At 41.5% G+C, this 27,887-nt stretch overlaps 1 protein-coding gene across 3 annotated transcripts in view; it reads right to left on the bottom strand.

The window, feature by feature from the left end:
* Positions 1-1,594: 1,594 nt before the first annotated feature.
* Positions 1,595-27,887, bottom strand: part of usp43b (ubiquitin specific peptidase 43b) — a 116,027-nt gene continuing 89,734 nt past the window's right edge. For 2 of the 3 annotated variants that reach the window (XM_031320961.2, XM_035996685.1), the window contains exons 9-16: positions 25,959-26,062; positions 20,148-20,225; positions 17,666-17,795; positions 11,865-12,207; positions 9,756-9,914; positions 7,641-7,814; positions 4,621-5,775; positions 1,596-2,263 (exon numbers count right to left, since the gene is read on the bottom strand). In XM_031320961.2, the coding sequence (XP_031176821.2) occupies positions 2,253-2,263; positions 4,621-5,775; positions 7,641-7,814; positions 9,756-9,914; positions 11,865-12,207; positions 17,666-17,795; positions 20,148-20,225; positions 25,959-26,062 (2,154 nt within the window). In that variant the 3' untranslated portion in view covers positions 1,596-2,252. Of the gene's footprint in view, positions 2,264-4,620; positions 5,776-7,640; positions 7,815-9,755; positions 9,915-11,864; positions 12,208-17,665; positions 17,796-20,147; positions 20,226-25,958; positions 26,063-27,887 lie in introns of all 3 variants that reach the window. The other variant, XM_035996684.1, reaches the window with a different exon arrangement.

Here is a 27,887-nt window from a genome sequence, read left to right as displayed (position 1 = left end):
GTAAAAAGTACTTTTTGAGGGTCAGTTACTTAATGGTAACATTAGCGATCAACCGATAATCGGGGCCGATAATTGGCAATTTGCAGGATACCTGTATCTGTGTTTTCTTTGACCTATAACCGATAAAGTTAATGAATTAAAAAGAGCGCTACATTGGCTCCGCTAAAGCTTTGTGTCTCTCCCTCTGCTCCGGTTTCACTCACCACGCCAGTAGTTACATATTATATTGAAATGGAAATTTACTGTTGTTAAATTTTGTTAACCATATTTGTATGCAAGACATACTTGTATCAGAGTATTTTTACACCGTGGCATTGCTACTTGAGTTGGAGTTATCAACCTACCAAATCTTAATTCAAATCAAATATTTTTTTAAGATATTTTTTAGGGTTTTTCCTTTATTTAGAACAGCTGAAGGAGGGAGAGAGAGGGGGGTGACATGCAGCAAAGGGCCTCGGGTCGTGAATAGAATGGAATAGAATGAACTTGGGCCGCTGGCAAGGACTGAGCCTACATGGGGCGCACGCTCTTCCAGGTGAGCTGCAGGCCAGTTTCATAGTCACTGTAAATGCATATGTTCAAATATTGGTTTAATTAACCCTCTGAGGACAGAAGATGCACCGGCGACAACACTCCTACTCAAAAACGATATTACAAAATAAAATTTTAGACATTTATTTACTATTTTATTCATGTTTACGCTACTTGAACCCTAGACTTTTGTAAACTCTTTTCAAGCACCAAAACAACTCACAAGAGATTTGAGAAATATGTCCGTTATAGGGCCAAATTTATACATTGCTCTGGAACAATTTTGGGCCTCACTTTACAAAAAGCTGAGTTTGTTCTGAACATTTTATTATGAAACACAAGGGGAATCAGGTTATATGCAATCGGCATCATTATCGGCCCTGAAAATCCAGTATCGGTTGACCCCTAGTAAACATTAATCTGGTGCATTATAAAAAATATCTGAGGGTTGCTTCTTGCTTGTACAATTTACAGCAGAAGTTCTCAGAGAATCTCTTTTATATCCAAGCTAAACTTGTATTGTAATACTGAAATTTCGTTAACCTAATTGATATTGAATCGAAAATGTAATCGAATCGGGACCTTATGAATCGGAATCAAAATCGATTTGGGGGAATCATTGGTGATACCCAGCCCTAATCATTTAGGAGTTCCCTTTACAACATCTCTATCAGTGATTGGTAATCTGTTGGATGCAAGTTGTGAATTCATTGTTTTATCAATCATTATCTGAAACACAGAAAAACACTGCTTTTTGCCAATTCTGGTGCAGTGTAGTCTCGTATTGCCAGACCTTCCTCCACAGCGCTGCGGAGGAGGGTCTGGCTAGTCCACACAGCATTCCGGGATGGGAGAAAAACATGCTCTGGTTTATTGGCATTTCTTTAAACCAATCACAATCGTCTTGGGCGGTGCTAAGCGCCGGACAGACCCACGGTGCCTCTGCAAAATAGTCTCAGGAAGGAACTTGTTTTGGTGGAACGCGTGTACGTTCAAAAGTAGTTTTAGTCGTGCAACAGAAAACTCAGATTGGACAGATAGTCTAGCTAGGGACATCCGGCGGAATTTCCGACGGCACCGGAGCAATCCCGGAAGTGCAACGTCGTGGATATAGACTAGGTGCAGTGTAATTGTTCCTTCATTAGCAATGTCACTTAGCATGTAAGCTCTGGTCATGTAGCAAAATATGGATTTAAAAATAAAGACAGAAAGTACGTCAGTAATTTAACATGAAAATGATAAATTAAATGACAAAGCAAATGATGCATGTTCTTAAAGCAGCCAATATACAGTGCAGGTGTTAGTACTTTTTGCAGTGTTTAACAATTTGACATGACTTAGCCCATGTGACAGATGATGGTTTTGTGAAAGTGTTACGGGCTAAAAACAAACCAACATGCAAATTCACCAAATCACCCTCTGCTTTTCAAAATATTCATCATAAACTCCAAAATAAAACCAGTAATTAACAGTAGACTGCTTTTGTAAAATTAAAACGAGGAAAAAGAAAATCACATTACAGCAGTATTTCTCCTCAGTTAATTCAACTCTGCATAGATTTAGTTTTTAAGACACACACAGGTAAGAACTTAGAAACAGTACTATGAAGGGGGAGCGAGAAGAAGATGAACTGTTGTTTCCAGCGACGCCTCCTGCTGGGAGCTCCTGTCGGCGCCGAGCGTAGGATTCAGCAGAGAGGTCCTAGGGGTCGTTCTGGGCTGTCACAGAGGCACTTAAAAAAAAAAAAAACATGGCAGAGTTTCTGCAGGTTTCACCAAGTCAAATTGAAGAGTTTTTAAGACCATTATGAATGAAATTTAAGACCTTTTTCACAACATCAACTAAAGTGGGGTTTCCATCAATGTATTTTTATGTGCATTTTGAAGTATCGCATCAGAAAATGTTGATGAAACGGCAAAATAAGAAAATAAGAAAAATTTGCAAAAAAGTTTTTACACTCGCTTGAGGTGGTTTTTGCCTTTTTCGAAAAAGAGTTAATGCGCAAAATGGGAGATGGAAACAGCTTTGCCGAATAAGTTGTGACGTAGCGAACATTAAGTCACATGACTATAGTCCCGGTATCCATCGGATGGGGGAAGGATCGGGAAATGGGTCCCATCCAGTGCACCGTACACTTGTGGCACAAGGTGCATAGTGGAGTTGCGGTGCGCTGTAGCCTGTGCTTCAGACACGTCGGGTATATTGATGAATTGGTTCAACAGCTTGAATCGTATGACCCTGCACACCGCGTATACACAGCGGTTAACGGTTGTCTCGCTTCCTCGTTTGGAAGAGAATATGTTGGTCGCTTTTTACTTGTTAACATCTTGGTTTCTTGACTGGCTGTTAAGTGTAGTTCTAATACAGTAACAAAAGATGCGAGTACAAAGATTTTGCAAGTGCAAGTTTCGCACCCCCCCCGCCCCCCTCTGTATTTCAATCAAAGTGACGTCCCTGGAGTGAGCTCTCTGCTGGTCTCCGTTTAAAGAAAATTGCCTTTTAAATGCTACATTGCTTGGAAGGAAATAACGGAAGTAACAGATTAACCAGCTTTTAAGTGCTCATATTATGCTTTTTGGCTTTTTCCCTTTCCTTTATTGTGTTATATATCTTTTTTGTGCATGTTTTGTGTTCACAAAGTGAAAAAGCCCAACGTCCACCCCGAAGGGACTTACCATCTCCAACAGAAAACACTGTTCACCAACTGCTCCAAACAGCTCTATTGTAGTCCAGCCTTTCCTTCAGAGACAAACGTGGTCACTTTGGAACACACGTTATAATGCTCACCTAGCTGCTAGCATGGCACGCCCTCATACTCTGCTTCTGACTGGCTAGTAGTCCTTACCTAGGTACTGTCAGGGCACGCCCTCATACTCTGCTTCTGACTGGCTAGTAGTCCTTACCTAGGTACTGTCAGGGCACGCCCTCATACTCTGCTTCTGACTGGCTAGTAGTCCTTACCTAGGTACTGTCAGGGCACGCCCTCATACTCTGCTCCTGACTGGCTAGTAGTCCTTACCTAGCTACTGTCAGGGCACGCCCTCATACTCTGCTTCTGACTGGCTAGTAGTCCTTACCTAGGTACTGTCAGGGCACGCCCTCATACTCTGCTCCTGACTGGCTAGCAGTCCTTACCTAGCTACTGTCAGGGCACGCCCTCATACTCTGATCCTGACTGGCTAGTAGTCCTTACCTAGCTACTGAGCATGTGTGACTCCCAACAAAGATAGAACAGAAGTGAGATGTCTCACTCTGCAGCTAAAACAGAGAGCTCAACACACAGGGTGAAAAGAGGAGCTGCAGCAATGTGCAGTACAACAAAAATACGTTTGTTTTTTTTTAATTAAACCACGTAAACCTATTCTGGTAGAATCTCTAAATACAATACAGCATAATATGAGCACTTTAAAAGCTGCTGACAAGGTTATTATTTCTTTGTTTACCAATGTTTGACACAAAGGGCCCTATCTTGCACCCGGCGCAGCGCAACGCAAAGCCTGACCCAAGTGTCTTTGCTAGTTTAAGACCGACGCAGTTGTCAATTTCTCGTCCAGCACCCGCGTTGTTTAGATAGCAAATGAACCTGCGCCCATCTTTACGCCCATGGGCGTGCTGGTCTTACAGGGAGGTGTGTTCAGGTGCATTGTTGGCGTATTGCTATATTAGGCAGCGAGAAGTGATCGTGCCATTGACCAACAAAAACCTGGTCTAAAGTCAATAACGCAGCATTTCATTGTTATTTTAACGCCTGCTTCACCTCGTGGAGTTTTGGTGGCATAGTGCTCGTGGCATATATGATCTGCTCGCGCACTTTTACTTCACGCACGGGCAGATCAGTTTCTTCTCCTGAAAATCTCTCCTTCCTGCTTAGCAAATCCGCCACCATAATAGCAATTCGTACACGCCCTAAACCCACCTGCGCCAGGCGCTTCACGCCGTGCGCTTAGATCGTAAAATAGGGCCCAAAGCTTACGTGCTAAACTTGCTGACACCTGAAGCAAAACTTTAACCCTATAATTACATTCTCAACAATTCTGTATCACAGTAACCAAGCTTAAAAACAGGATTCAGGGACAGGTGTGTGCCTACCCAGGGAGGCGGTGCTGTATTGTGTCCGCTGCAGAGTGGCGTAGCTGGGCTTGTCTGACAGCAGGAGGCGCTGGGCCGGGGGGGCCGCCACTTCACCGTTCCTCTGCAGTGACGCACACCTGCGAAATGTCAAATCCAGCCTTGTCTGGATGTTACTGGAGCTGTGAGCGCGCTTAATGTCTACAGGGTGGTGAATCCCGGCTTTTCCGTTCACGAGCGGCACTTTGCAGTTATTATGGGTGTCGCGGCTCGGGAGGACGTTGGCGTTGGCCCTCCTCTCGTCTGGTGCTGCCGTGGTCAGCGTTCCATTGGAGAGGGACAGTTTGGATAAATTACTGCTTGCCAGCTTTCCCAGTTGTCCGTGGCTGTTCATACGCCGGTCTTGCCCCCTGATTGGTGACCCGGGAATGTCTTTCTTCATGAAACCAGGTTTGAAAAAGGACAAGAGGCTGTCGTGGCTGTGACCCTCCTGACCCCTCTGCCCCCTCCTGTCCTCTGGTTGAACACTGGCCATTTGTAACAAGTCTTTTTGTGCCCTGGCTGTCGATCCCGTCTGAACCTTGGTCCTTCTCAGTGTGGAATCTCTGCTTGGAGGTGCACTGTGGCTGATATGACCCACTAGAACAGCCCCTCTGTGAAGCTGAAGCTGGAGGTCCAGGGTCCGGCCGTGGTCCTGCCTCGCTCTCTTAGACGACCGTTGCCTCAGAGAACCATCCTCCCTGGCTTTCAAATTGCTGCTGTTACCGACTCCCTGGCTCGTGTTTCTCTCCGCACACGCTCTGCTCTGTCCCTCGGGTAATTTGGGGGAGTAACAAGAGTCAGAGCTGGGTCTGTCTGTATAACTAAGACTGCTACTGCTGGGTGAGCTGCAGTCCTGTCCCACTTCGAAGGCTCTTCCCTGGGCATTTATTTGTGGCGGGGTGGCCACCAGTGTTACGATAGGCTCTTTGGTACATCGTGGGCGGCGCCCAGACTCCAGGTACTCCACCAGCTCTCCAGGCTGGGTCTGGGCTGGGTGTCTAATGCGGTCCTTGGAGCCAAAAGACCAGCGCAGTGGTAGGACTTTGCTAAGAGTCTCCTTGGGCTTAGTTGGTGATCTCATGCTTAAACTCCGGCCCTGGCTCCCACGGACAAACAGCTTGGCTTCAAACCCATCTAGAAGAAAAGACATTACACCTTACTACTGCTACAGTTTACTTATAGTATGTCTACTTTACCTTAAACGTGTTTAAATGATGAAACACACGGTGGTATTAATTGTGAAGAAAGGTTGTTGTTTGCAACACTTGTTCTTATTTTTTTAAGTCTACCTCCAGTAATCAGCACCACCCTCGGTGTGCATTACTTTTCTATATTATTTAATTGTGAAGCAGTCATAGGAAACATAATGTGTTTGTCTCAAAGTTTAATAATCCTTGCTGTTACCACCAGTAACCAAAGATGTTGCCAAATCAACCAGGACTGAAATCATTATAACTTTAAAATACTTATTTTGCCCCTCGAAAACAATTCTAAGTGTTTTCTATATGCAGCAGTGTCAACTAGAGGTGTTGAAATGAATCAAATAATCGATGCATCGAATCGTGGACGTGGATGATGATGCATGGATAATCGGCTGGGCCATAATCGATTATTTCTGTTTACAATTTAATGTAGGCCTGACAACCTTTCTGTTTACATATTCTGGTATGTTTTGCACATTCAGGAAGTGCCATGTGCTCAGTGCTGTAGTTTTATGTATCCAGTATATTTAGTATAAGAGCACTGCAGAATGTTTGTTTTTTTTAAGCTTGAAAAGCTATGAATTAAATATCCTATATGGCTTTAATAGAAAAATGTATTTGACGCATTGTGATGCATCGAGATATCAAATCGAATTGAATCGCTTACAAGATAATCGTAATCGAATCGGGAGATCAGTGAAGATTCACACCTCTAGTGTCAACAGGGGCGGGTCCAGAAGGGGGGGGGCTGGGGTGGCACCCCCCTGAAATATGATTGCCCCCCCCCTGGTGACTGAAATGATGGCGGTGGGTGTGGGTGTGTGTCTGTGGGTATCTGGGGATGCATTTATGTGATGGGGGGGTCAATTGCCTTCAAATGTAAAGCACTTTGCGCTACATTTTACATGTATGAAAAGTGCTCTATAAATAAAGTTTGATTGATTGATTGATTGATTGATTGGTGCCCCCCCAATCCATTGGGTGTGCTAAATGGATATATACTTTAAACACACATTGTATGGCAACTGTGTACTTTGTTTTTCAGGCCAGATTAGAAGTAGAAACATATTGAACTCACTGTAGAGCACTTGTTGCTGTAAGTAATAAATTGTGTATTGCACTTTATTTCTGTTCTGTTTCCTATTATCTGAAAACTGTATACAGCAAGGTTTTCTTTTGACCTAGTTTATTGTAAGTGTATTCCACTTTATTTTTTTATTTTTTTTGGGGGGCTTTTCCCTTTATTGACAGTGGATAGACCAGAAAGGGGGAGAGAAAAAATGGGGGATGACACGCAGCAAAGGGCAGCAGGTCGGATTTGAACCCTGCGCCGCTGCAGGACTCAGCCTACATGGGGCGAACGCTCTTACTGGGTGAGCCAGAGGCCGCCCCTGTATTCCACTTTATTTTTATACGGTTCTGTGAAAAAAATCTTCCCAGCCCTTGTCACATGACTGATTAATATTTCTATGATGACTATCCAAATTGTTGTCTTAAGAACCCATAGAAAATATGTATTGTATTTGGATATACAATTTGTTGCAAATAAAAACAAGTAACATTATTAATGAATGTGATGTGTTTTATTTAGCAAAATTGAATTGTGTTGTTCTATCCAATCCAATATTTCCTATATTTTTAAGCAGATTTTCTATGCTGTATTCTGATAAAATCCCCTGGCCCCCCCCTGACTGATTATTGGTCCCCACTGTGCCACCCCACTTAAATAAATCCTGGAATCGCCCCTGAGTGTCAAGATAATTAAAACATACTGCACATGCTGCTCCAGGTACCTACTTGTGTCAGCTGTTTTGGGGGGTTCATCTCCAAACACTGGCAGCTCAGGAGACTCTGGGGCCTGTGTGGGCCCCGGAGGTCCAGGGATGGCTCCTCCTGACACCACGCTGCCCCTCTTACTGCCCCCCCCCAGCCGGACCAGCCAGTGGTCAGAGGTGGATGAGCTGGTGGAACCTGTAAAAAGGAGAAAAGAGAGTCAGTTTGTGGTTTTTTTGCATTTCAATTCATCCCAAAACAAGCCATGTGCAGCTATAAACATGTTCACAGAGAAACAGAAGGCTTCCCACCAAGGGAGTGTTCAGGGCCTGGCTCTTGGGCTATAGCCACAGGTCTATTTTTCTTTTTTACTGCTAAAATATTTAATATAATTTATGAGCTCCTGACATCCACCCACACACACACACACACCCTACTTTTCAAACCCTTTTAACGACTTGCTACTAAGATTGACTGGCTCTTTTGGTTGAAGCGTCTCTCCCTCTCCTCTCTCGCCGTACGCACAGCCAGGATTGAGTTACTATGGCTACGGAAATCTCCGTCGCCAGGTCATTTTGTCAATTGAGTGTAGTCTCGAATATAGGTTTAAAGATGTTTTTGGCTTTGTTTGGCCTTTATTTGACAGCACAGCTGAAGACAGGAAAGGGAGGAGAGAGAGTGATGACATGCAGCAAAGGCCCGCAAATATCATTTAAAATGTTTTATATGTATAATTACAGACACACAGCTGACAAGCTCGCAGGTGGATGCAGTAGACACAGGCTCGGACAGAAAGTATGTCCAAGCCTACATGCCTGCTTGTTGGTTAACAGTTAATGATCAGTTAACAAGGGTTGGCCATCAGCTAACCAGAACCCTTTTAGCATTAGCATCCCTACATTACGGTGTTGCTCCAGAAAGCTCCATGTTAACATTAATAGCCATTATTTAACAATTTAGCTAGCAACTCTAGTCAATAAATATTGTGAAGTATTCTGTTTCTACTCAATAGACATACTCTATTTTTAACATCACAAAATAATTTAAATCCTAATAATTCTAGACAGTAAACCGCTTTTCAGGTACATATTTCAATTTTTAAATGATTAGGACTTGTACTTTGAATGTAAATAAGGTGCGAGAGTGCATTTAAAAGCATCAAAATAGAGCTTCTTCCACTTTTTGAAGTAACAGGCCGTCAGTTGGTTTGAGGCGGTGTGAGAGTCCCGTACAGGAAACAGGAAACATCACTGCCTCAATGGCTGCCACTTAATAGTTTTAAAACACAAAACACAAGCACTAAACTGCCCAGGAGTTTGGGTAACAGCTGACTGTTTCCTGCAACAACAAAGCACATTCCCTCCGTCTCTATTCTCTTTCTCCGTAAAGTGAAGCTGCCTTCCAAGTGCGGTCGGAAATGTGGAGCTCTATAAATGATCTGATGTAAAACAATACTTGTAAAATATAAAGTCTACTTGTGCTACATTTGGGGGTTAAGTAACACAACAGGACGTCACACAAATGGGTCATTAAAGTGACACTGTCACCGTCGCTCAACCCTGCGGTGAATCACGGGATCGCTTTTTCTGGTCTGAAGGTGCCCTAAGCCCCCCCATTTCCTCAAATCCTAGAAACGCCCCTGCTTTCCACAGCAATGTCTAATTGCCTTCACAAAAATCACGGTGAGTCACAGAAAATGTCGCAATAATCACAAGATAACACCAGTATTTTCACCCATCTGTGAACACGTTCATTATGTTGAAACTGTGACAATGAATGCTTCTGTGACTCCTGGAAATGGGGAAAAGGAGACCTTTTCTTGCAGCCGGTCAGATTTTCTCTGCTATCACTGACACCGACCTTCACCACCTTCATTTATGAGAAAAAAAACCCTGAAATGATCACACAGAAAATGAACACTGATGCTAAAGAAAAGCATCACATCGAGCAATTCGGCAGCCTGAAATAGCAGCCGGAAAAACAGATGTTTGCAGGACAAATTGTAAATGATGGTGTGAGGTGTAATGATGCTCCCACACCCCTTCCTATTAATTATTTACTTTTTTGACTTTGACTCTAGCTGCTCTGACCCGATCTCATCATAACAAGCCGCTACAGAGAGGATTTGAAAGGACTGACCGTTGACGGAGGAACTGGCAGACCAGAGGGGGATGGTGTTTCTTCTCTGATAGAAGAGGATGTAGGCTCCACGTGTGCACACCTCCGCCTCTGGCACCGGCTCAGCACTGCTGTCATCATAACTGTACCACTGGCCGTCCACCGAGTTACTGCAGAAGGCTTCAATCACAAAGACAATGGACAAATGTAAGTCTGGAGGAAATGACAGAACCTGTTAAAACACCACTGATACATGTCAATACCAACTTGATACCGGTTCCTGAACGAAAAAAAATCCATGTAGAGTCTTTTACCAACTCTTACATTAGGCCAATGAGGTGGGACCAGGGGAGAACTTGCTTGGATGCGTGTTCTGCGTGCCAATAATCAATGTCCACGATCTGTCTGCATTTCGGTGCTGTGACCCATTTGTTCTCCTGACGGCCTGCTCACCGTCACACAAGCAATACAGTCCATTTCATTTTGTTTCTTGTTTAGTTCCATTCATTTTCTTTGCACACAAATCAAACCATGACACGCGAACCTGACACGGTGAAAAGCCGTATGCTTTCCCCTTTTTCCACACACCTGTGTTCCTGTGGCTGATTACCTTTATGCCTTCCCAAAGGCAATGCTCCACCCCGTGCTCAAACATAAAACTGCAGATTAATTAGTATAACCAACGTGGAATATAAACAAAACAAAACAAAGTGGTGCAATGGCTCCAACAATCCATTTGAACAAAAATAAGTTACCATTCACATTACAATACAAATATTGTTTTTCTTCAGCTACTTTACACCGATGCGACGCACGGCACGCTGTAGTCAAGCTTCTCAAAATACAACATCTCTGTGCGTAACGTTAAGGTTTTCCTCCGTGTCTCTACGATGTGTAACATAAGACAGCCAATCACAAACATTATTAGATCTTGGTAGAAACTCGCTGTGCGCTTATTGGCTCACTGACGCTGATGAGATTTACTCCTTTAGGCCCTGGAATTTGGCATTAAATGACGAGGCATTTTTTCGATACTCGATACTATGGAGGCAATTCAATCGGTGCCTCAAAAGTATCGAAGTTGGGTATGACTAATTTGGTCATAGGTTGTTATACACTTTCTGTAATAAAACATCTAAATGCAAAATCCTATCAGATAGGGGACCCTGGGACAAAATCTTAATAAATTGGGGTCTGCGGTCTAATTTGTGTCAGTTTAGGAGTCCTTGATGTAAAAAAAAAATGTAGGAACCACTGATCTGTTCATGCTACCCCTGGGGCAAGTCCTGCGTACACATAAAATCAACCTCCATTGTTATGCATTGTTATATGCCTTGCTGAAATTAAGACCGTGATGTCTAAAAATGTCCTACTGTCAAATAACTCCATATTAGACATCATTATAATGGCCTCTAGCACCAGCATTAATTACTCTCTTGTCTAGACTGAATGCCATATTTAATAATGTGAAAAACTCCCTCAGCTGTAAGGCTGATCCTATTCTAAGATAATTTTTTGGGGCATTTTTGCCTTTAATTAATAGGACAATTGTAGACATGAAAAGGGGAGAAAGAGAGAGGGGGAAGACATGCATCAGAGGCCAGGGCTGCTGCGCTAAGGAATGAGCCTTTTATATGGGACGCACGCTCTTCCAGATCTCTTCTCAGAGCTCTTCTCAGAGCTCTTCTCAGAGCTAAATTATATCTTAACTGTGACTATTATGGCCACTGTTCATCACACCCCCAACCGGCACCGTCAGACACCGCCTACCAAGAGTCTGTCCGAGGTTTCTCCCTAAAAGGAGTTTTTCCTCGCCACTGTCACACTAAATGCTTGCTCTTGGGGAATTACTGGAATTGTTGGGTCTTTGTAAATTAAAGAGTGTGGTCTAGACCTACTCTATCTGTAAAGTGTCTCGAGATAACTCTTGTTATGATTTGATACTATAAATAAAATTGAATTGAATTATATCTTAACAATTTGATGTTAATTGTTTTTTAATTTTTTATTCTCAACTTACAGTATATTTTTATTTACTTTTTATTCCTTTCCAAAAGGTGCCGTATCGATAGTTAATTATTAAAGTTATTATTATCAGGTCTTTACTCAGAAGCTGTCAGTTAGTCAGACCTGTGTAATGTCCGCCGTGCATTCCTCCGTGGTGGTTGCACACAGCATACAGATCGTACAGGAAGTCGGGAGGAGTCAGGTCAGGTCGCCGCGGCTGTTTCCAGCCAGGCTGCAGAGGGGGCTGATGGGAGCCGTGGCTGCGGCTCACCATGTGAGGCGTCATGTCCAGGCCCGCCAGGGGGAAGTGCACCAGCGTGGTGAGCTTGTTCCTCCGGTCGCCCACCTGCCTGAAGCGCTTCAGGTGCAGGATGAGGATGTCCGGCAGCGTCCACAGGCTCATCTTCACCATGCCCTGCTGCAGCTGCTTACAGTGGGGGCACTTCCAGGCATCGTCTGGGGCAAGCTGGCGGGGGAGAAATAGACAAAATGGACCGAAATTAACAGAATTGTCTCTGCCAGACAAAGCCTACATTTACATTAGGGCTGCACAATTAATCGTAAATGAATATTTGTTAATGGCCAAATATGTGTCAAACCATTCTGAATTAGGTAATATGGTGCTGCAGTGATGTCCTGGCCTAAAAATCGTATCCTACAGACTAAAGAAAAAATCTTTGTTTGGTACAGATCCTCGCAAAAATTACACTATAATCATTTTAATTTCTTTGAATTTTAATAATTTCAATGAAAATGAGAAAATTTAGATATTTTCCTCATATCGTGCAGCCCTAATTTACATTGCCTTTTGGTTTAAAAACAAAAATCTTTTGCTGTGTTTACACCTCGCCTTCACACTGCTTTGGTGTTTCCGAGCCCCTAAACCAACACTTCTGACCCCGTTTTGGTTTGGAATCTGCGGGGTTGTGTTGCAGTCTCAACGGCCGCAAACGGAGACCTTTGGAAACACCGACACTGACGCCAAGATTTCGCTGCCTGATTGGGTCATCATGATGTCTCGTTCTCTGAGACTAAGCAACCAAGGTTACCATGGCAACTACCAGCATCAGGCGGAGTATACGTACATGCTGCTTCCTGTTTACCCCAGCACGCGCATGTCCAGTATACAAGAATGTTGATGAGATATTTTGTTTTGGGCGTGTTCGTTTAAACAGAGATTAGTTCTTCTACTGTAGCTTTTGGCTTAAAGGTCCCATGGCATGAACATTTCACTTTATGAGGTTTTTTTAACATTAATATGAGTTCCCCCAGCCTGCCTATGTTCCCCCAGTGGCTAGAAATGGTGATAGGTGTAAACCGAGCCCTGGGTATCCTGCTCTGCCTTTGAGAAAATGAAAGCTCAGATGGGCCGATCTGGAATCTTCCCTTTATGACGTCATAAGGGGAAAGGTTACCTCCCCTTTCTCTGCTTTGTCCACCGCCCAGAGAATTTGGCCCACCCATGAGAGAGAGAGAGACATCATGGCTTGCAAATGAGCAAAGTGGCAGTTGGTCAAGACCACCCCTCCACCTTGCCCCCCCCCCTCTCCTCCTCAATAGCATTTAAAGCTACAGACACAGAAATGGCACATCCTAAGGAAAGCTCATTGTGGGACTGGCTCTAGTGGCTGTAATTCTGCACCAAGGCTGAATTTCGTGAAAGAGACTTCAGATACAGTATTAGGGGACCACTAAGGCCTATATAAAAGAGACTTCAGATACAGTATTAGGGACCACTGAGGCCTATATAAAAGAGACTTCAGATACAGTATTAGGGGACCACTAAGGTCTATATAAAAGAGACTTCAGATACAGTATTAGGGGACCACTAAGGCCTATATAAAAGCATCCAAAGAGCACCATGTCATGGGACCTTTAAAACTCCGCTTAAAAACCAAAAATGTAGCAATGTAAATGTAGCCAGAGCTTCTTCTACTCCACCTCTTCCAGATAAATCAAAATCTGAACCTCCTTCTTATTCCATGTAATCATATCCTTGTAAATGATGTCTGAATGAACCTTAGAAATTCATAGAACTGATCAGCTTTACTTGGAACAGGAAGTACATTTTCAAGCTGTTGCCATGGCTACTACTTTTGTCCACTTTCCCCGCCTCCCTCTGACTACCATCTTACTCGACACTCTGCAAGGTGAGTCCTAGCATCCAACAAGATCATTCATTATAAACAAAGTTAGTTTTATATACACAGTTGTTGGTGATGTGTTTCTCTGAGTTACTGAGTTCATTTTTTCTAAGCTGTTCACACAGTCTTTTTTTTATTTATTTATTTATTATTTTTTTTATTAGTTTATTTGTCAGGGACAATGCAGCGCACATTATTACATACATAATTATCATAGTCAAAGCCATAACAATATGTGTAGATGTGTTGCATAAAAGGTTTCTAGCCAATTGGCTAATTTGTAACCCCAGTCCCTGGTCAAGCCTTTGTAGAAAAATAATCCAAATATAATTTTTAAAAAGAACTACATAGTGTGAGTTACACAATCATGCAGCAAATACATTGTATACTAATATATTACATTACATATTACATTAGTCTGCCCAACAGATGTCTATGTTGACACTTTCAAAATTCAGGAACTTTATCAACCACCACCAAAACTCTATGTATTGTATTTTGCACATGTTTACATATTATTGTGAAAAATGTTAAATTTGCCTTCAAACCCTAACACAAAATTACCCTAAATTAGACTGAAACTTGCTAAGTAGGGCTGCCCTCTTTTAGTTGATTAGTCGACTAATCTGTAGTAAGAGCTACGGTGAGTTGTTCAAAACCTTTCTTTTTAGTAAACTCTGTGTACACAAACAACGTTCTCAATGCTTTCGTTAAGGTGTAGAGCTCCTGGTGATACTTGGAGCAAAGTCTCATGTTGTGTCGAGCCTTCTTAGTGGTTTAAAAATAGCTATTTTGAGGCTAGCATCAAAGTGTCCCTAGCACTCCCATTCAAAAGGCCATTTGACCGAAAAACGGAAATACGGTAAATCTTAAAAGTGGCGATTCCGTCCTAAATATTCTTTTAAACGAAAGTTTGACTCGGGTACATTCACAAAAAGACCCTAGGTTGCATTTTGGCGAGAGTTACGCTTTAAATAACAAAAATTAAAGTTATAGTGCGTAGTTTCTGTCTCCCCCCATGAGGAATTCTAAGTAATGACAACAAAACTGTCGGTGCGTCCACATGATACAAGCCTTCCGTGATCCTGCACCACCACCCCCCCCCCCTCCTCCACACAGTTGCTAGTAGCCAAGGAGGACACGGAGGATTAAAAAACATGATGGACTCTTCAGAAGACGTTATTATTGTCACTCCAGTTTCAGCACGCGAAAGTCGCCGGACGCCACAATCTTCTGAACATAGTCATACTGAGAAATCCAGAGAGAGTTGTGTGGAGCTGATAGTGTTTTTTTTTTTTTTTTTGTGGCATTTTAGGCCTTTATTAGATAGGACAGCTGTAGACATGAAAGGGGAGAGAGGGGGAACGACATGCAGCAAAGGGCCGCAGGTCAGAATCAAACCCGCAACCACTGCGTTGAGGACTAAGCCTCTGTATATGGGCGCACGCTCTACCAGGTGAGCTATCCAGGCGCCCGAAGCTGATAGTCTTAATTAGCTTTGTAGCAACTCATTTGGCAATGGCTTGACTGTAACGGACGTTCGTTAATATCAAAAAGTTACGCACTAAAACTTTAAATAAAAAATGAATAATTAGGGGTTAGCTCAGTTGGTAGAGCAGGCGCACATTTATAGAGGTTGACTCCTCGACGCAGCGGCCGCAGGTTCAACTCCGACCTGCGGCTCTTTGCTGCATGTCATTTCCCTTCTCTCTCCCCTTTCATGTCTTCATCTGTCCTGTGAAAATAAAGGCATCAAATGGCCAAAAAAATAATCTAAAGTAATAATAATAATAAAAAAAAAATCTCTTCAAAGGAATAAACCAAGAAGATGTAGTGGTGTCTGAAGTCAAACAAGTGAAATCTAAAGTAGATTACGCCCTAGGCCGATCATAAATTGCATTGCGATTCATTTTTTAATCGATGCATAGTTACATCCCTATTGATAAGTCATGTTTTACTCTTTGCTCATGCTGAATGACTTATTTCCAAGAAACTTATGAGCACATCTCTGGTAAACACAAGATTTAAAGTGGTGAACGATTCTTTGTGGAGAAACTCAGTTTTACAGATCTGTGTCTCTTCATCATCTACAGTATACATGTGCTATGGGCAACTAAAGGATACCTGAGCAGCTAAGGTTTGTTCATTTAGACTGAAATGTGGATTAGTTGGCCCACTGGAGTGGAGTACAGACTGTCAGCAGTGCCATCGTGTTCCTGCAGCGCCACTGGGTGGTGACCCAAGGTAACAACAGCAGAACACATCACAGCCAGTCACACAGTCAGCACAACAGCAGACAATGTGAGGCCCTGACACACCAGGGTGCTACTTATCCAGTCAGGTACTAATGAAGAAAAGAGGGCACAATGAGATGATGTAATTAAAAAAGCTCCAGTCAAACCTCAAACAAATGAAAACGATGTGGAAAACATGATTGTTTCATGTATTTATTTGAGGAACGTTAGGCCCTGTTTCCCGATTATCAATCTGGTAACACTTTACTTGAAGGTATCGACATAATCGTGACATGACACTGTCATAACTATGACATGACGCTGTCATGAACGTGTCATAAACGTTTATGACTTCTGTCATCAAGTGTCATTCGGTTTTTATCATGACAAGTTGACATTGTTTGGGTTGTCTTGATTATGACAACTTGACATTAATCAAAGTGACATTACCAGAAGTTGCCTTGGTCATGACAACTTGACATTAAATTAGTTTGGGATGTCTTTGTCATGACAACTTGACATAACATTTCTTTGGAGTGTCCTTATTAAGACAACTTGACATTAAACAGGATGACATTATGTCAAGTTGTCATGACAAAGACATCCTCTGGTAAAGTCATCCTAGTTAATGTCAACTTGACATGACAAAAACCGAATGACACTTAATGACAGAAGTCATAAACGTTTATGACTTGTTTATAACGTTTATGACACGTTCATGACAGCGTCATGTCATAGTTATGACAGTGTCATGTCACGATTATGTCGATACCTTCAAGTAAAGTGTTACCATCAATCTTACAAGCTTTTAAGCTTAACCCTCGTGTTGTCCTCGGGTCCAATTTGACCTGTTTTCAAAGGTTTTTTATATCAGTAATATGGGTTTCTTTCAACCGAAATTGCCCCAAAATTACATGGATGCATGTATGTTTGTTGTATGGAACCCATGCAACATTCTTCGCAGGTAAAATTAATATTTACTTTCATAGAATTTAGAATTTTGTTGTTTTATTCAATTTTATAGCTTTATTTTTTTATGGTTTCAAAACAGCATCCTGACATCCTCTCAACATATTCTTATCTTAACTATTAGTCAAAATAATTCATAATGTCTGCTTTTATTTAACTAAAAAATGCGGTATAATGTCATTTAAATTAGGTTTAATGTCCATGAAATTTGAAAAATCCCGGGTGGATGGGGGGGACCCCAAAGTTTTCTGTTGCACGACTAAAACAACTTCTGAACGTACACATGTTCCACCAAAACAAGTTCCTTCCCGAGGCTATTTTGCAGTGGCTCCGTGTGGAGCTTAGCGCCACCCAAGACGATTGTGATTGGTTTAAAGAAATGCCAATAAACCAGAGCACGTTTTTCTCCCATCCCAGAATGCTGTGTGGACTAGCCAGACCTTCCTCCACAGCGCTGTGGAGGAAGGTCTGGCAAAGCGAGACTAATTAGAACAGGGACTCAGGAGGCTCAGTGTCGGGGAACATGACTCTAAATGGAGCCCCTGGTTGTTGCAGGTATCAAACGATAACAGACTACCTGTTCCTCTTTGGTGTAGAGCTGGAAGCACTCGTCCAAAGTGCAGCTGTACTGCTGGACGTGCTGCTGCTGCTGATTCCTCACGCTGTCTGCATCCTTCACCACCTCCTCCTGAATGTTACCAAACAGGCTGCGGCCCACAACACACAAACAGGTGCTTTATTTAAGTTTATTTCATTTATTTGGTACGGAGCCCCTAAAGGGACATGGGGAAACTTTCTTTTTAGGAACTGATGCTCACGAGAAACCAATCTAAGGCTAGCAAAATTGTGCTAACGAAGTACTGCTAACGTCATGTGGCTAAAGTTAATATTTTTTTATTGAAAAGTTTCTTGTGCGCACGAGATAAAGAAATTTCCCCATGTCCCGTTAGGGGCTCCTTATATAGCACTTTAAAAGGTAAACAAGTTTTGCACCAAAGTGCTTCACAAAGACGGATGCATATATATATATATATATATATATATATATATATATATACTGTATATATTAGAGGTGTGAATCTTCACTGATCTCCCGATTCCATTATGATTATCATGTCAGCGATTCGATATCTCGATGCATCACGATGCGTCAAATACATTTTTCTATTAAAAATGTATTTGACGCAAATGACGCAAATGATTTCCTTCATTTGTTTTAAATTCAACAAGCACTTTGTTGAAAGTCTGAAAGCTGCAGAAATGCAGAATTGAGTATACTTTGATATCTGTTTATTCATTGCAAGTAATATCGTAATCGCCATATTAACTATGAGTTAAATGATATTTAACTCATAGCTTTTCAAGCTTCAAAACCAAAATATTCTGCAGTGCTCTGATACTAAATAAATTGGATACATAAAACTACAGCACTGAGCACAGCACTTCCTGAATGTGCAAAACATAACAGGATATGTAAACAGAAATGTTGTTAGGCCTACATTAAATTGTAAACAGAAATAATTGATTACGGCCCGGCCGATTATCGATGCAGCATCGTCCATGTCCACGATTTGATGCATCGATTATTTGATTAATTTCAACACCTCTAGTATATAAACAAGCATAAAACACCACAATATACATAGATGTGATGGAAATTAAATTTAAATTTAAGATTCAAAACAGAGAGAAGTTGAAACACAAATTGAAACCCAGGAAATCAGACATGAACAGATAAAACGTGCACACGGTAGTTTTAGAAAATTGCTAGTAGGGCTGCACGAATGTATCTTTTTTTTATCATCATTACATATCAACTGTGGCGATAAACACATTGCAAAAGGCTGCGACATATCGCGCAAGACACACACAGATTGTTGTTGTTGGTTAAAAGAAATTATCAGTAGAAACTTTATAACGTAACTGTCATTCTTTTTTTGAGTGCTGCCTTTTATATTCAATTTAATGTTCAATTTGTTCAATAAAAGAATGGGAAGTGGCCGGGTTGGCTCAGTGGTAGAGCAGGCGCACATACAGTCATGTGAACAAATTAGGACACCCATGCTAAAGTTGACTAAAAAGAGGAATAAAAAAATAATCTTTAGGAAATTGATCTTAATGCCTTAATTAAAAAAATTAGGAAAAATCCAATCTTTAAGGACACCAGTTTTCTTTGTGAATGTATAATGTATTGTAAATAAATAAATGTTCTTCCTTAAAATAAAGATAGATGGATATTGGCATGGTTTTATTTCAGTTAGCCTAATAGCTGGTTTGATTTGCATTGAGAGATGATTTTATGGAAAGTACCCCATGCCAATCTCTAGGTATGGTGAAGGGTATGTGATGATGTGGGGGTATGGTGAAGGGTATGTGATGATGTGGGGGTATTTTAATTCCAAAGGCCAAGGGAACTTTATCAGGATGCATAGTATCCTGGATCCATGAAATAACTGGCCTTTCAAAATAAAAGTCTGCCTGCCTCTATGGGAATTTAACATAGGGGTGTACTGACTTATGCCCCCTGTATTTTAAGGAAAAACATTTATTTATTTACGATACATTATTCATTCACAAAGAAAACTGGTGTCCTTAAAGGTCGGATTTTTCCTCATTTTTTTTAATTAAGGCATTAAGATCAATTTCCAAAAGATGATTTTTTTATTCCTCTTTTTAGTTAACATTAGCATGGGTGTCCTAAATTTTTCACATGACTGTATACTGAGAGGTTCACGCCTCAATGCAGAGGTCCAGGGTTCGAATCTGACCTGTGACGATTTCCTGCATGTCTTCCCCCCCTCCCTCCCCTTTCTCACCTAGCTGTTCTGTCAAATTAAAGGCGGAAAAGCCCAAAAAAATAATCTTTAAGAATTTTGTTTTAAATTCAACAAGCACTTTGTTGAAAGTCTGAAAGCTGCAGAAATGCAGAACTGAGTATACTTTGATATCTGTTTATTCATTGCAAGTAATATCGTAATTGCCATATTTAACAACATTATCGCGTATCTTCCTGATATCGTGCAGCCCTAACTGCTGGAGGAGAAAGACAGCGTACTGACCAGTCTTTGATTCTGTGCTCCCACTCGATGATGAGCTTCACATGCGGAGGTCCTCCTGAGCAGCAGAGCTTCAGAGCTCTGAAAGACATAAAAAAGGTGAAGGATGGACCACGCTTCCGGAAATTTGCTACACTTTCAAATTTTGAGACATTTACAGTACATTGCACCGACAACCTCATTAGAATCATTAGAGTGCACTTGTATTTTTAATTTTTTTAATTTATTTTGTTTATTTGACAGGGAGGGACATTAATCATAGGGGTGCACGATTCAGAAAATGTCACGATTCGATATTTTCAGGCTCAACGATTCTCGATTAAAAAAACGATTCACAGTATGTAAGTGTAGTTACTTTTCCCATGTGATTGCAGTAGACATACAATTAAAAAAAAAAAAATTATAAATATGAATATATTTTTGGAATTCTATGAATCGATTTTGAATCGGTAGAGCTTGAGTCGCACACTCCTAATTAATCAACAGCAAAGTAACTGTAAATGAGCCAGAGCTAGCTCAGCAGGCTAATTTTGATCTGTTGTTCCTGGCCTAGTTTAAAAATGGCAACTCTAAAAAAATAAATAATACATGTACTATAGCCTTAAAGCTATAGTGCATAGTTTCTGCCTCCCCCATAAGGAATTCTAAGTAATCACGCAGTTGCTAGTAGCCAAGGAGGACACGGAGGATTAAAAAAAACATGATGGACTTTTCAGAAGAGGTAATTATCTTCACTCGAGTTTCTGCGTGGGAAAGTCGCCGGACGCCACAATCTTCTGAACATAGTCACACTGAGAAATCCAGAGAGAGTTGTGTGGAGCTGATAGTCTTAATTAGCTTTGTAGCAACTCATTTGGCAATGGCTTGAATGTAACGGACGTTCATTAATATCAAAAAGTTACGCACTAAAGCTTTAATACAGTCAGCACGTAAAAGCAACATTCAAACAAGGCACAGTGCACAACAACAAGTAACAAACACAATACATCAGACGGCAAGCGACAAAACAAGACAAATCTGCCGGCCGGAGGGCTGAACGATTAATCGTTTTCAGATCAAAATCTGTAAGCAATTCGCAATTTGTAAGAATGCGATTAGCTGATCGTGAAGGCCGCGATTAATCGAATGTGAATTATTTAGTTTAATGATTGCTGTAACATTTGGTTTAACATTATTTATCCCTCTTTTTATTATTATATTTGCTGTTTTTTTAATTAGCTAAATGCCGGAATAATGTTAGATATCACTTGGAATACTGGTGATATCACGCTGGAAATTCATATGCATGTTCTCATCCCTGCATAAGAATATAGAGCAGTTTTGATGGTGTCTCATGTTATAATGCTCCATGACATGTTTTATCTGTTACATGGACAATATTGAACTTTAGCTCAACTTTAAAAAATTATAATCGCAAATCGAATCGTAATGGCAATATCTGGCAGAAAGATCACAATTAGATTTTGTACTTCGTTCAGCCCTAGCAGCAGTGGTGGAATGTAACTAAGTACATTTACTCAAGTACTGTACTTAAGTACAAATGTTAAGCTACATGTACTTTACCTGAGTCTTTTCTTTTCATGCCACTTTCTACTTCTACTCCGCTACATTTCAGAGAGAAATATTGTACTTTTTACTCCACTACATTCATCTGATAGCTTTAGTTACTAGTTACTTTACAAGTTGAGATTTTTGCACACAAAACACATGTATCCATCCATCCATCCATCCATCTTCATCCGCTTATCCGGTATCGGGTAGCGGGGGTAGCAGCTCCAGCAGGGGGACCCCAAACTTCCCTTTCCCGAGCCACATTAACCAGCTCCGACTGGGGGATCCTGAGGCGTTCCCAGGCCAGGTTGGAGATATAATCCCTCCACCTAGTCCTGGGTCTTCCCCGAGGCCTCCTCCCAGCTGGACGTGCCTGGACCACCTCCCTAGGGAGGCGCCCAGGGGGCATCCATACCAGATGCCCGAACCACCTCAACTGGCTCCTTTCGACGCGAAGGAGCAGCGGCTCTACTCCGAGCTCCTCACGGATGACTGAGCTTCTCACCCTATCTCTAAGGGAGACGCCAGCCACCCTCCTGAGGAAACCCATTTTGGCCGCTTGTACCCTGGATCTCGTTCTTTCGGTCATGACCCAGCCTTCATGACCATAGGTGAGGGTAGGAACGAAAACTGACCGGTAGATCGAGAGCTTTGCCTTCAATGCAGGACTTTTACTTGTAACAGAGTATATTTGTACAGTGGTATTAGTACTTTCATTTAAGTAAAGGATCTGAATACTTCTTCCACTGCTGCCAAGCAGGCGGGCAGCAAAAGTCAACAGGCAGTCAGCAGTCTAATGTGCACGTATCTGGTTATCAATAAGCCAGTTCTTCAGCTGACCAGTAAAAGAACGAGAAGTATTTACTTCTCTTATCTGCATTGGCAACACATCCCAGTCTTTAGATGCTGTTACAGAGAACGCTGACTGACCAAAAGCACTTCTTCGAGTGGGAATGATACAGTCCCCTCTTGTGCTACCTCACAAGATTGAGGCTTTTTAACCACTAGGTGTCAGCATGACCACAGCTCAAACTCAAAAGGTTGACAGAGCCGTTCCAGTTGCTGCTCCACCTCTGTAGATCCAGCTGCCGTTAGATATCAGATGTGCTTCTTTCCTATTTCTGGTTTTAAATCTACGCTAAAAACATCATTTTACTCACTAACCTTTTAATCTCTCCATCTGTTATCATGTCTATAATTCTGTATTTGTGAATTGCTGCTTGTTGTCATTGTCGTTGTGATGTTCCTTTTTGTGTTTTCTTTCTACTTTTCTTTTTACATTTAATGTTCTTTTATACAGCACCTTAGTGCATTTTTTGTACAGCACTTTGGTCAGCTTAAGCTGTGTTTAAATGTGCTCTGGAAATAAACTTTACTGACTTACTTACACACACACACACACACACACACACACACACAGTCCTTGGGGTTTTAGTTAGATAATGGATGTTTTAGGTAAACAAATGTACAATAGGCTACAGTACAATATAAAGGTATACTATGCCCCTTTGTTTTTGCACTCCTTAACAAAGCACAGTTCCCACAGTTCACAGTACATTGACAAAAACACAGGCTTTTTCCTGGATCCTCAAACGCATCTCACGCCTTCATCAGAGCACTTTTTTGAGAAGCGGTTGAAAGCTGAGGAAAAAAAGCTATTGAGCGGATCTTCAGTTAGGATTATTTTTTCAAATGACTACTTCAAAGTAGGGTTGCACGATATTGACAAAATGTGATATTGCGACATTGATTATGAATATTGCGATATCAATATTAATTTCGATATTGTATATGTTGGTTTTTAAGATGCGAAAAATAGGTTTGTTGCATTGCCTCTTGCGCGGTTTACTACCGCTCAGTTACCGAGGAGGCATTACTTTTGGCCACTAAAGTTTCCTCTTCAATCTCTGTTATTTTGTCTTGTCCCTGAGCAACATTCATTTTCTTACTTTTGTGTTCTTTCTTTCGCCCCACTGTCTCCCTTCGCTCTCTCTTTAGGTCTTTTCATTTCTTTCGCTTCTCTGTCTCTATCTGTTACTTCACTTACACTGTCACTCTGTTGAAATATGCACACATGTCATGTGGTACGCTACATAGGGTCGGCCACTTTGTGGCCCTGTGCGCTGACTTACACTAGCATGTGCAAGTGGCACAGTAATTGGCCAATGAAACATGATCATTATAGCGTTTCAAGCATGCTCTAAATCGAACACAACTAAGCCAAACAGCCAACGGACCTGACGCATCGCTCCACAAAATATCGCATACTTCGCGACACTTTCGATATAATATTGCGCAAGGTGATATTGCGATAACGACATTGAGTCGATATATCATGCACCCCTATTTCAAAAGTCAAGCATTTGCTAATTTGGTGTGGCGATGTCAGGCTATGAACGAACACACGTCCGTAATCAATGTCACAGCAATCCATCCAACAGTTTTTGAGAGATTTCACTAAAGATCACAAATGTCAACCTCATGGTGGCGCTAGAGGAAAAGGCATGGAATCAACAACGTCCGTAGGATTCATCCTCTGGGGAACATGAATGGCTGCACAAAATTTCATGTCAATCTATCCAAAAACGGCTGAGATATACTTCAGTATGGACCAAAGTGGCGGACCGACCAACACGCATTTCCATCCATAGAGCCACCCTTCTGTGAGCACGGTTTAAAATAAGCAAACCGTAAGTACATACTACAGACTATGTCAACATAAGACACACCGTAATGACACACAGACACAGACAGAGGCTGATAGGAGTGAGCAAAGTAGACTAAAACACTTGCACTGGTACATTCTCTAACTGTTTGATGTGGGTTGACTTGAGGAGAGAGCACATTTCTGAATTCAAACACTATCATTACATTAGTTTCTAGGATACAGTTTTCTGCACATTTGCCTTTCAAAGGATTTCAAAAGCATTTGCCCCCATCTGCACCATTCAATGAATAAACGGTTCGTACTGTAGCAACGACACAACTGAAAGTCCTTTCAAGACTGCCAAAAAAGTCCCCTTTTGAAACAGCAATTCACTTCTGCAAGTGGATGCCATCAGACGCGCATTCGTGAAAAAGGGATAAAATGTCTGCACATTTCAGTCAATGCTGTAAAATCAGGCCTAATGAACTACATGAAAAGAAGATAAAACATTGGACATAACAACTTTAAGAGTCATATTAGCGTGTGCCACGTGTTTTTCTGTCAAAATGTCTTCAGGAACTGGCTGCCTGCCTGTAGTTGTAGCCTTTCTCAGGAAAAACCTTCATTAGATTAGAGAGATTAGATTTAAATTGCATTAAAATTGATTACATTAGATCAAATTTGAAAGAGCCTGTGGGAACATTGGATCATTTCAGCGCTGAAATGTTTGGACCATAATACCAGTTACTCTACAACAAAAGCACACATTTAGATAATCTAATAAAAGAAGAATGAAGTGTCCAGGCAGCCAGTCAGCTCCAACGATAACAGTCACTCTGAGCTGTGTTTGCACCTGCAGGAATATATTTTGCCTGGTAAAACATGGAGGATATACATCCATGTGTTGAAAATCTAGAAATGTGTCCAGAAATAATCCTGTCAGACACACTCGCATCAGGACCCTTTATTGAATGAATGTGGTGCTGCAACTACCGATCGATTAATCTGCCGATTATTTTCTCGATTCATCGATTGGTCTATAAAATGTCAGAAAATAGTGAAAAATGTCCCTCCCATCCTAGATTCTTAAAGTACAAGGTGTTATCTTTAAATGTCTTGTTTTGTCCAAAACCTAAAGATTTAATATATTTAATATAATATAAAAACAGAAAAGAGCAGGACATCTCCACATTTGAGAGGCAAAAAAACTGCACTTTCTGCCATTTTGTGCATGAAAATTCATTTTAACGATCAATCGATTTTCAAAATAGTTGGTGATTATTTTTCCGTCGACTGACTAATCGATTAGTCGCTTAATCGTTGCAGCGCCACATGAATGGTCATTCACTTTGATACGGCCCAACAGACAGCCCAAAGCTGCAGAGAAGGATTCAGGATTCAACACGGAGTGAAACCAACACCCCCAAAACTGTGCAGAACAAAATAAACCAATAAAAGTTAGAAAAATCAATTAACAACTGCAGAACAGCAGGACTATTCTGAAAGGGTTTGGAAACCTCAGCTCACGCGGATCAGCTGAGTGCGAGTGTGTCTGTGATCAGTCCTCCATCCATCAGAAATAACTCGATGTTTTGATATATTTCCGACCCCCTCACCTGTCGACAGCGGGGTGGTAGAGCGGCCGCCCGTCCTGAGGAGACAGGTAGCTGTAGAACGCTGATCCTCCCACCACACGGATGTTGAACAGCACTCTGGTATTCTGGAAGAGAGACACAACAAAAAACACTGTAAAGCCACGGGCATGGCATCAGGGTATATTTCTGCTTGTCATAACAACATTATTAACTTTCAGGACTTTACATCTCCCACATCCACCATCCACAGCCGTCCTCTCCTAAAATACACGTTTTAATTACCATATTTGCCCTGGAAATTAGAGATGTTCCGATACCGATTCCAGTATCGGTAAAGTCTCCGATAGCGCCTTAAATGCTGGTATCGGTAAGTACTGGAGTTTATGCATCGATCCGATAATTTAGACCCGAAAAAAATCTACGTTAAAAGAAGTTTACTTATGTTCTTTTTCCCGGATGATAAAATAAAGTTCTATGGCATTCGTTGTTTGTGTTTGTTCATGTTTCACAAAAAGGTTTAACCTCAGCCAGGCCGACAACAGTGACTATGTTTACACGCACACCAATATTCTGAATTTGATACAGGTCATGTAAACTGCATATTCAGGTTGGCTATTCGGAATAAGGCCTTTTTCCGAATTTAGCATTTTCCGATTAAGACGCGGGCTATTCCGTTATTATTCAGGTTTTAGAGGCATTCTTGGACATGTATACAGCGCATTCGGAATATGCGTCTCAATCAGGGTGTTTACGGCCAGTTTACGGCTTAGTGTCAGCTCTGTGCGTTGCTATTAGCCTGGGAAAACCCTGACGAACTTCCATCAAATTTGAGATTTGCTCTGCAAGTCAGTCTGGCCAAGAGCCCATTCAAGCCCATTTCCAATTTTTCCAAATCGAGGCACCAATCACAACCCTTGAGGTGGCTTTACACGATGACGATAGCGCAGCGACGGCGAGCAGCTTCTTGTTTACATTCAACATGACGGCCACCGAAGCGCAGCAACCCGTTGATGCCGCTGTCGCTGCTACGTCACCCGGATCGTTGGTCTGATTGGTTGAAGGACTATCCAATTGCGCCCAGAGGCATTTGAGCGGCGTCCGTTGGTGACGTCCCTTTGGAAATGGGCTGTGAATGAAGCTTGCCCAGACCCACTCTCAGTTACAACTGCGAACATTATTAAAGACTTGAATATCAACAGGTTTTTGGATATGCGCACACATCGCTATGCCGACCTTTTCAAGAAGCTGGTTGGAAGAATGAAAGAGGGACGCTGTGTTCGCACAGTTCATAAAGTCCACCACCGCTGGTAAACTTTGAAAAAATCTTATTTTGCACGACTACATGTAAACGGGAATAATAGTGGAATATTCACTTCCATTAGCCAGCTTAGTCAGAATATCGTCTTTTTTGGAAGAAGGGCAAAAAACTGAATATTACTGTATGTGCATGTAAACGTAGTCACTGATAGCAATCATATCACATCCATACAGGGATAGTAGTATACAGCTGTTAAATCATTATCAAAGATATGACACACTGGTATCGGATCGGTACTCGGTATGGGCTGATACGCAAGTTCAGGAATCGGTAAGAAAAATGGTATCGGACTATCTCTACTTGAAATACGGTCTGTCTGAAAATGGGGGGTTGTCTTATATTTTCAGGTCCTTAAAATGTTTTTATTGATTCCACAGGATTTTTTTTGTGATTTTTTTTTTTTATTTTGTCCAACATTGAGTTTGCAAGTATAACAGTGAGAATTATTTGTACACTCACATATGTCTGTACATATATTGCAATAAGATTAATATGTAGGCCACATGTATGCACATATGTGCATATTTATACAGATACTGTACATATACAGAAGAAAGAAGAAATAAAATATAAAGGGAAAAAAGGGGGAAAAAAAACACACAAAAAAACAAAGGAAAATTAAATGAGAAATC

The sequence above is a fragment of the Sander lucioperca genome, chromosome 21, assembly GCF_008315115.2.
Source record: "Sander lucioperca isolate FBNREF2018 chromosome 21, SLUC_FBN_1.2, whole genome shotgun sequence".
NCBI classification, from domain to species: Eukaryota; Metazoa; Chordata; class Actinopteri; order Perciformes; family Percidae; genus Sander; species Sander lucioperca.
Note: the sequence above shows the minus strand (reverse complement) of the source record. Positions and strands in the feature narration are given on the sequence as shown.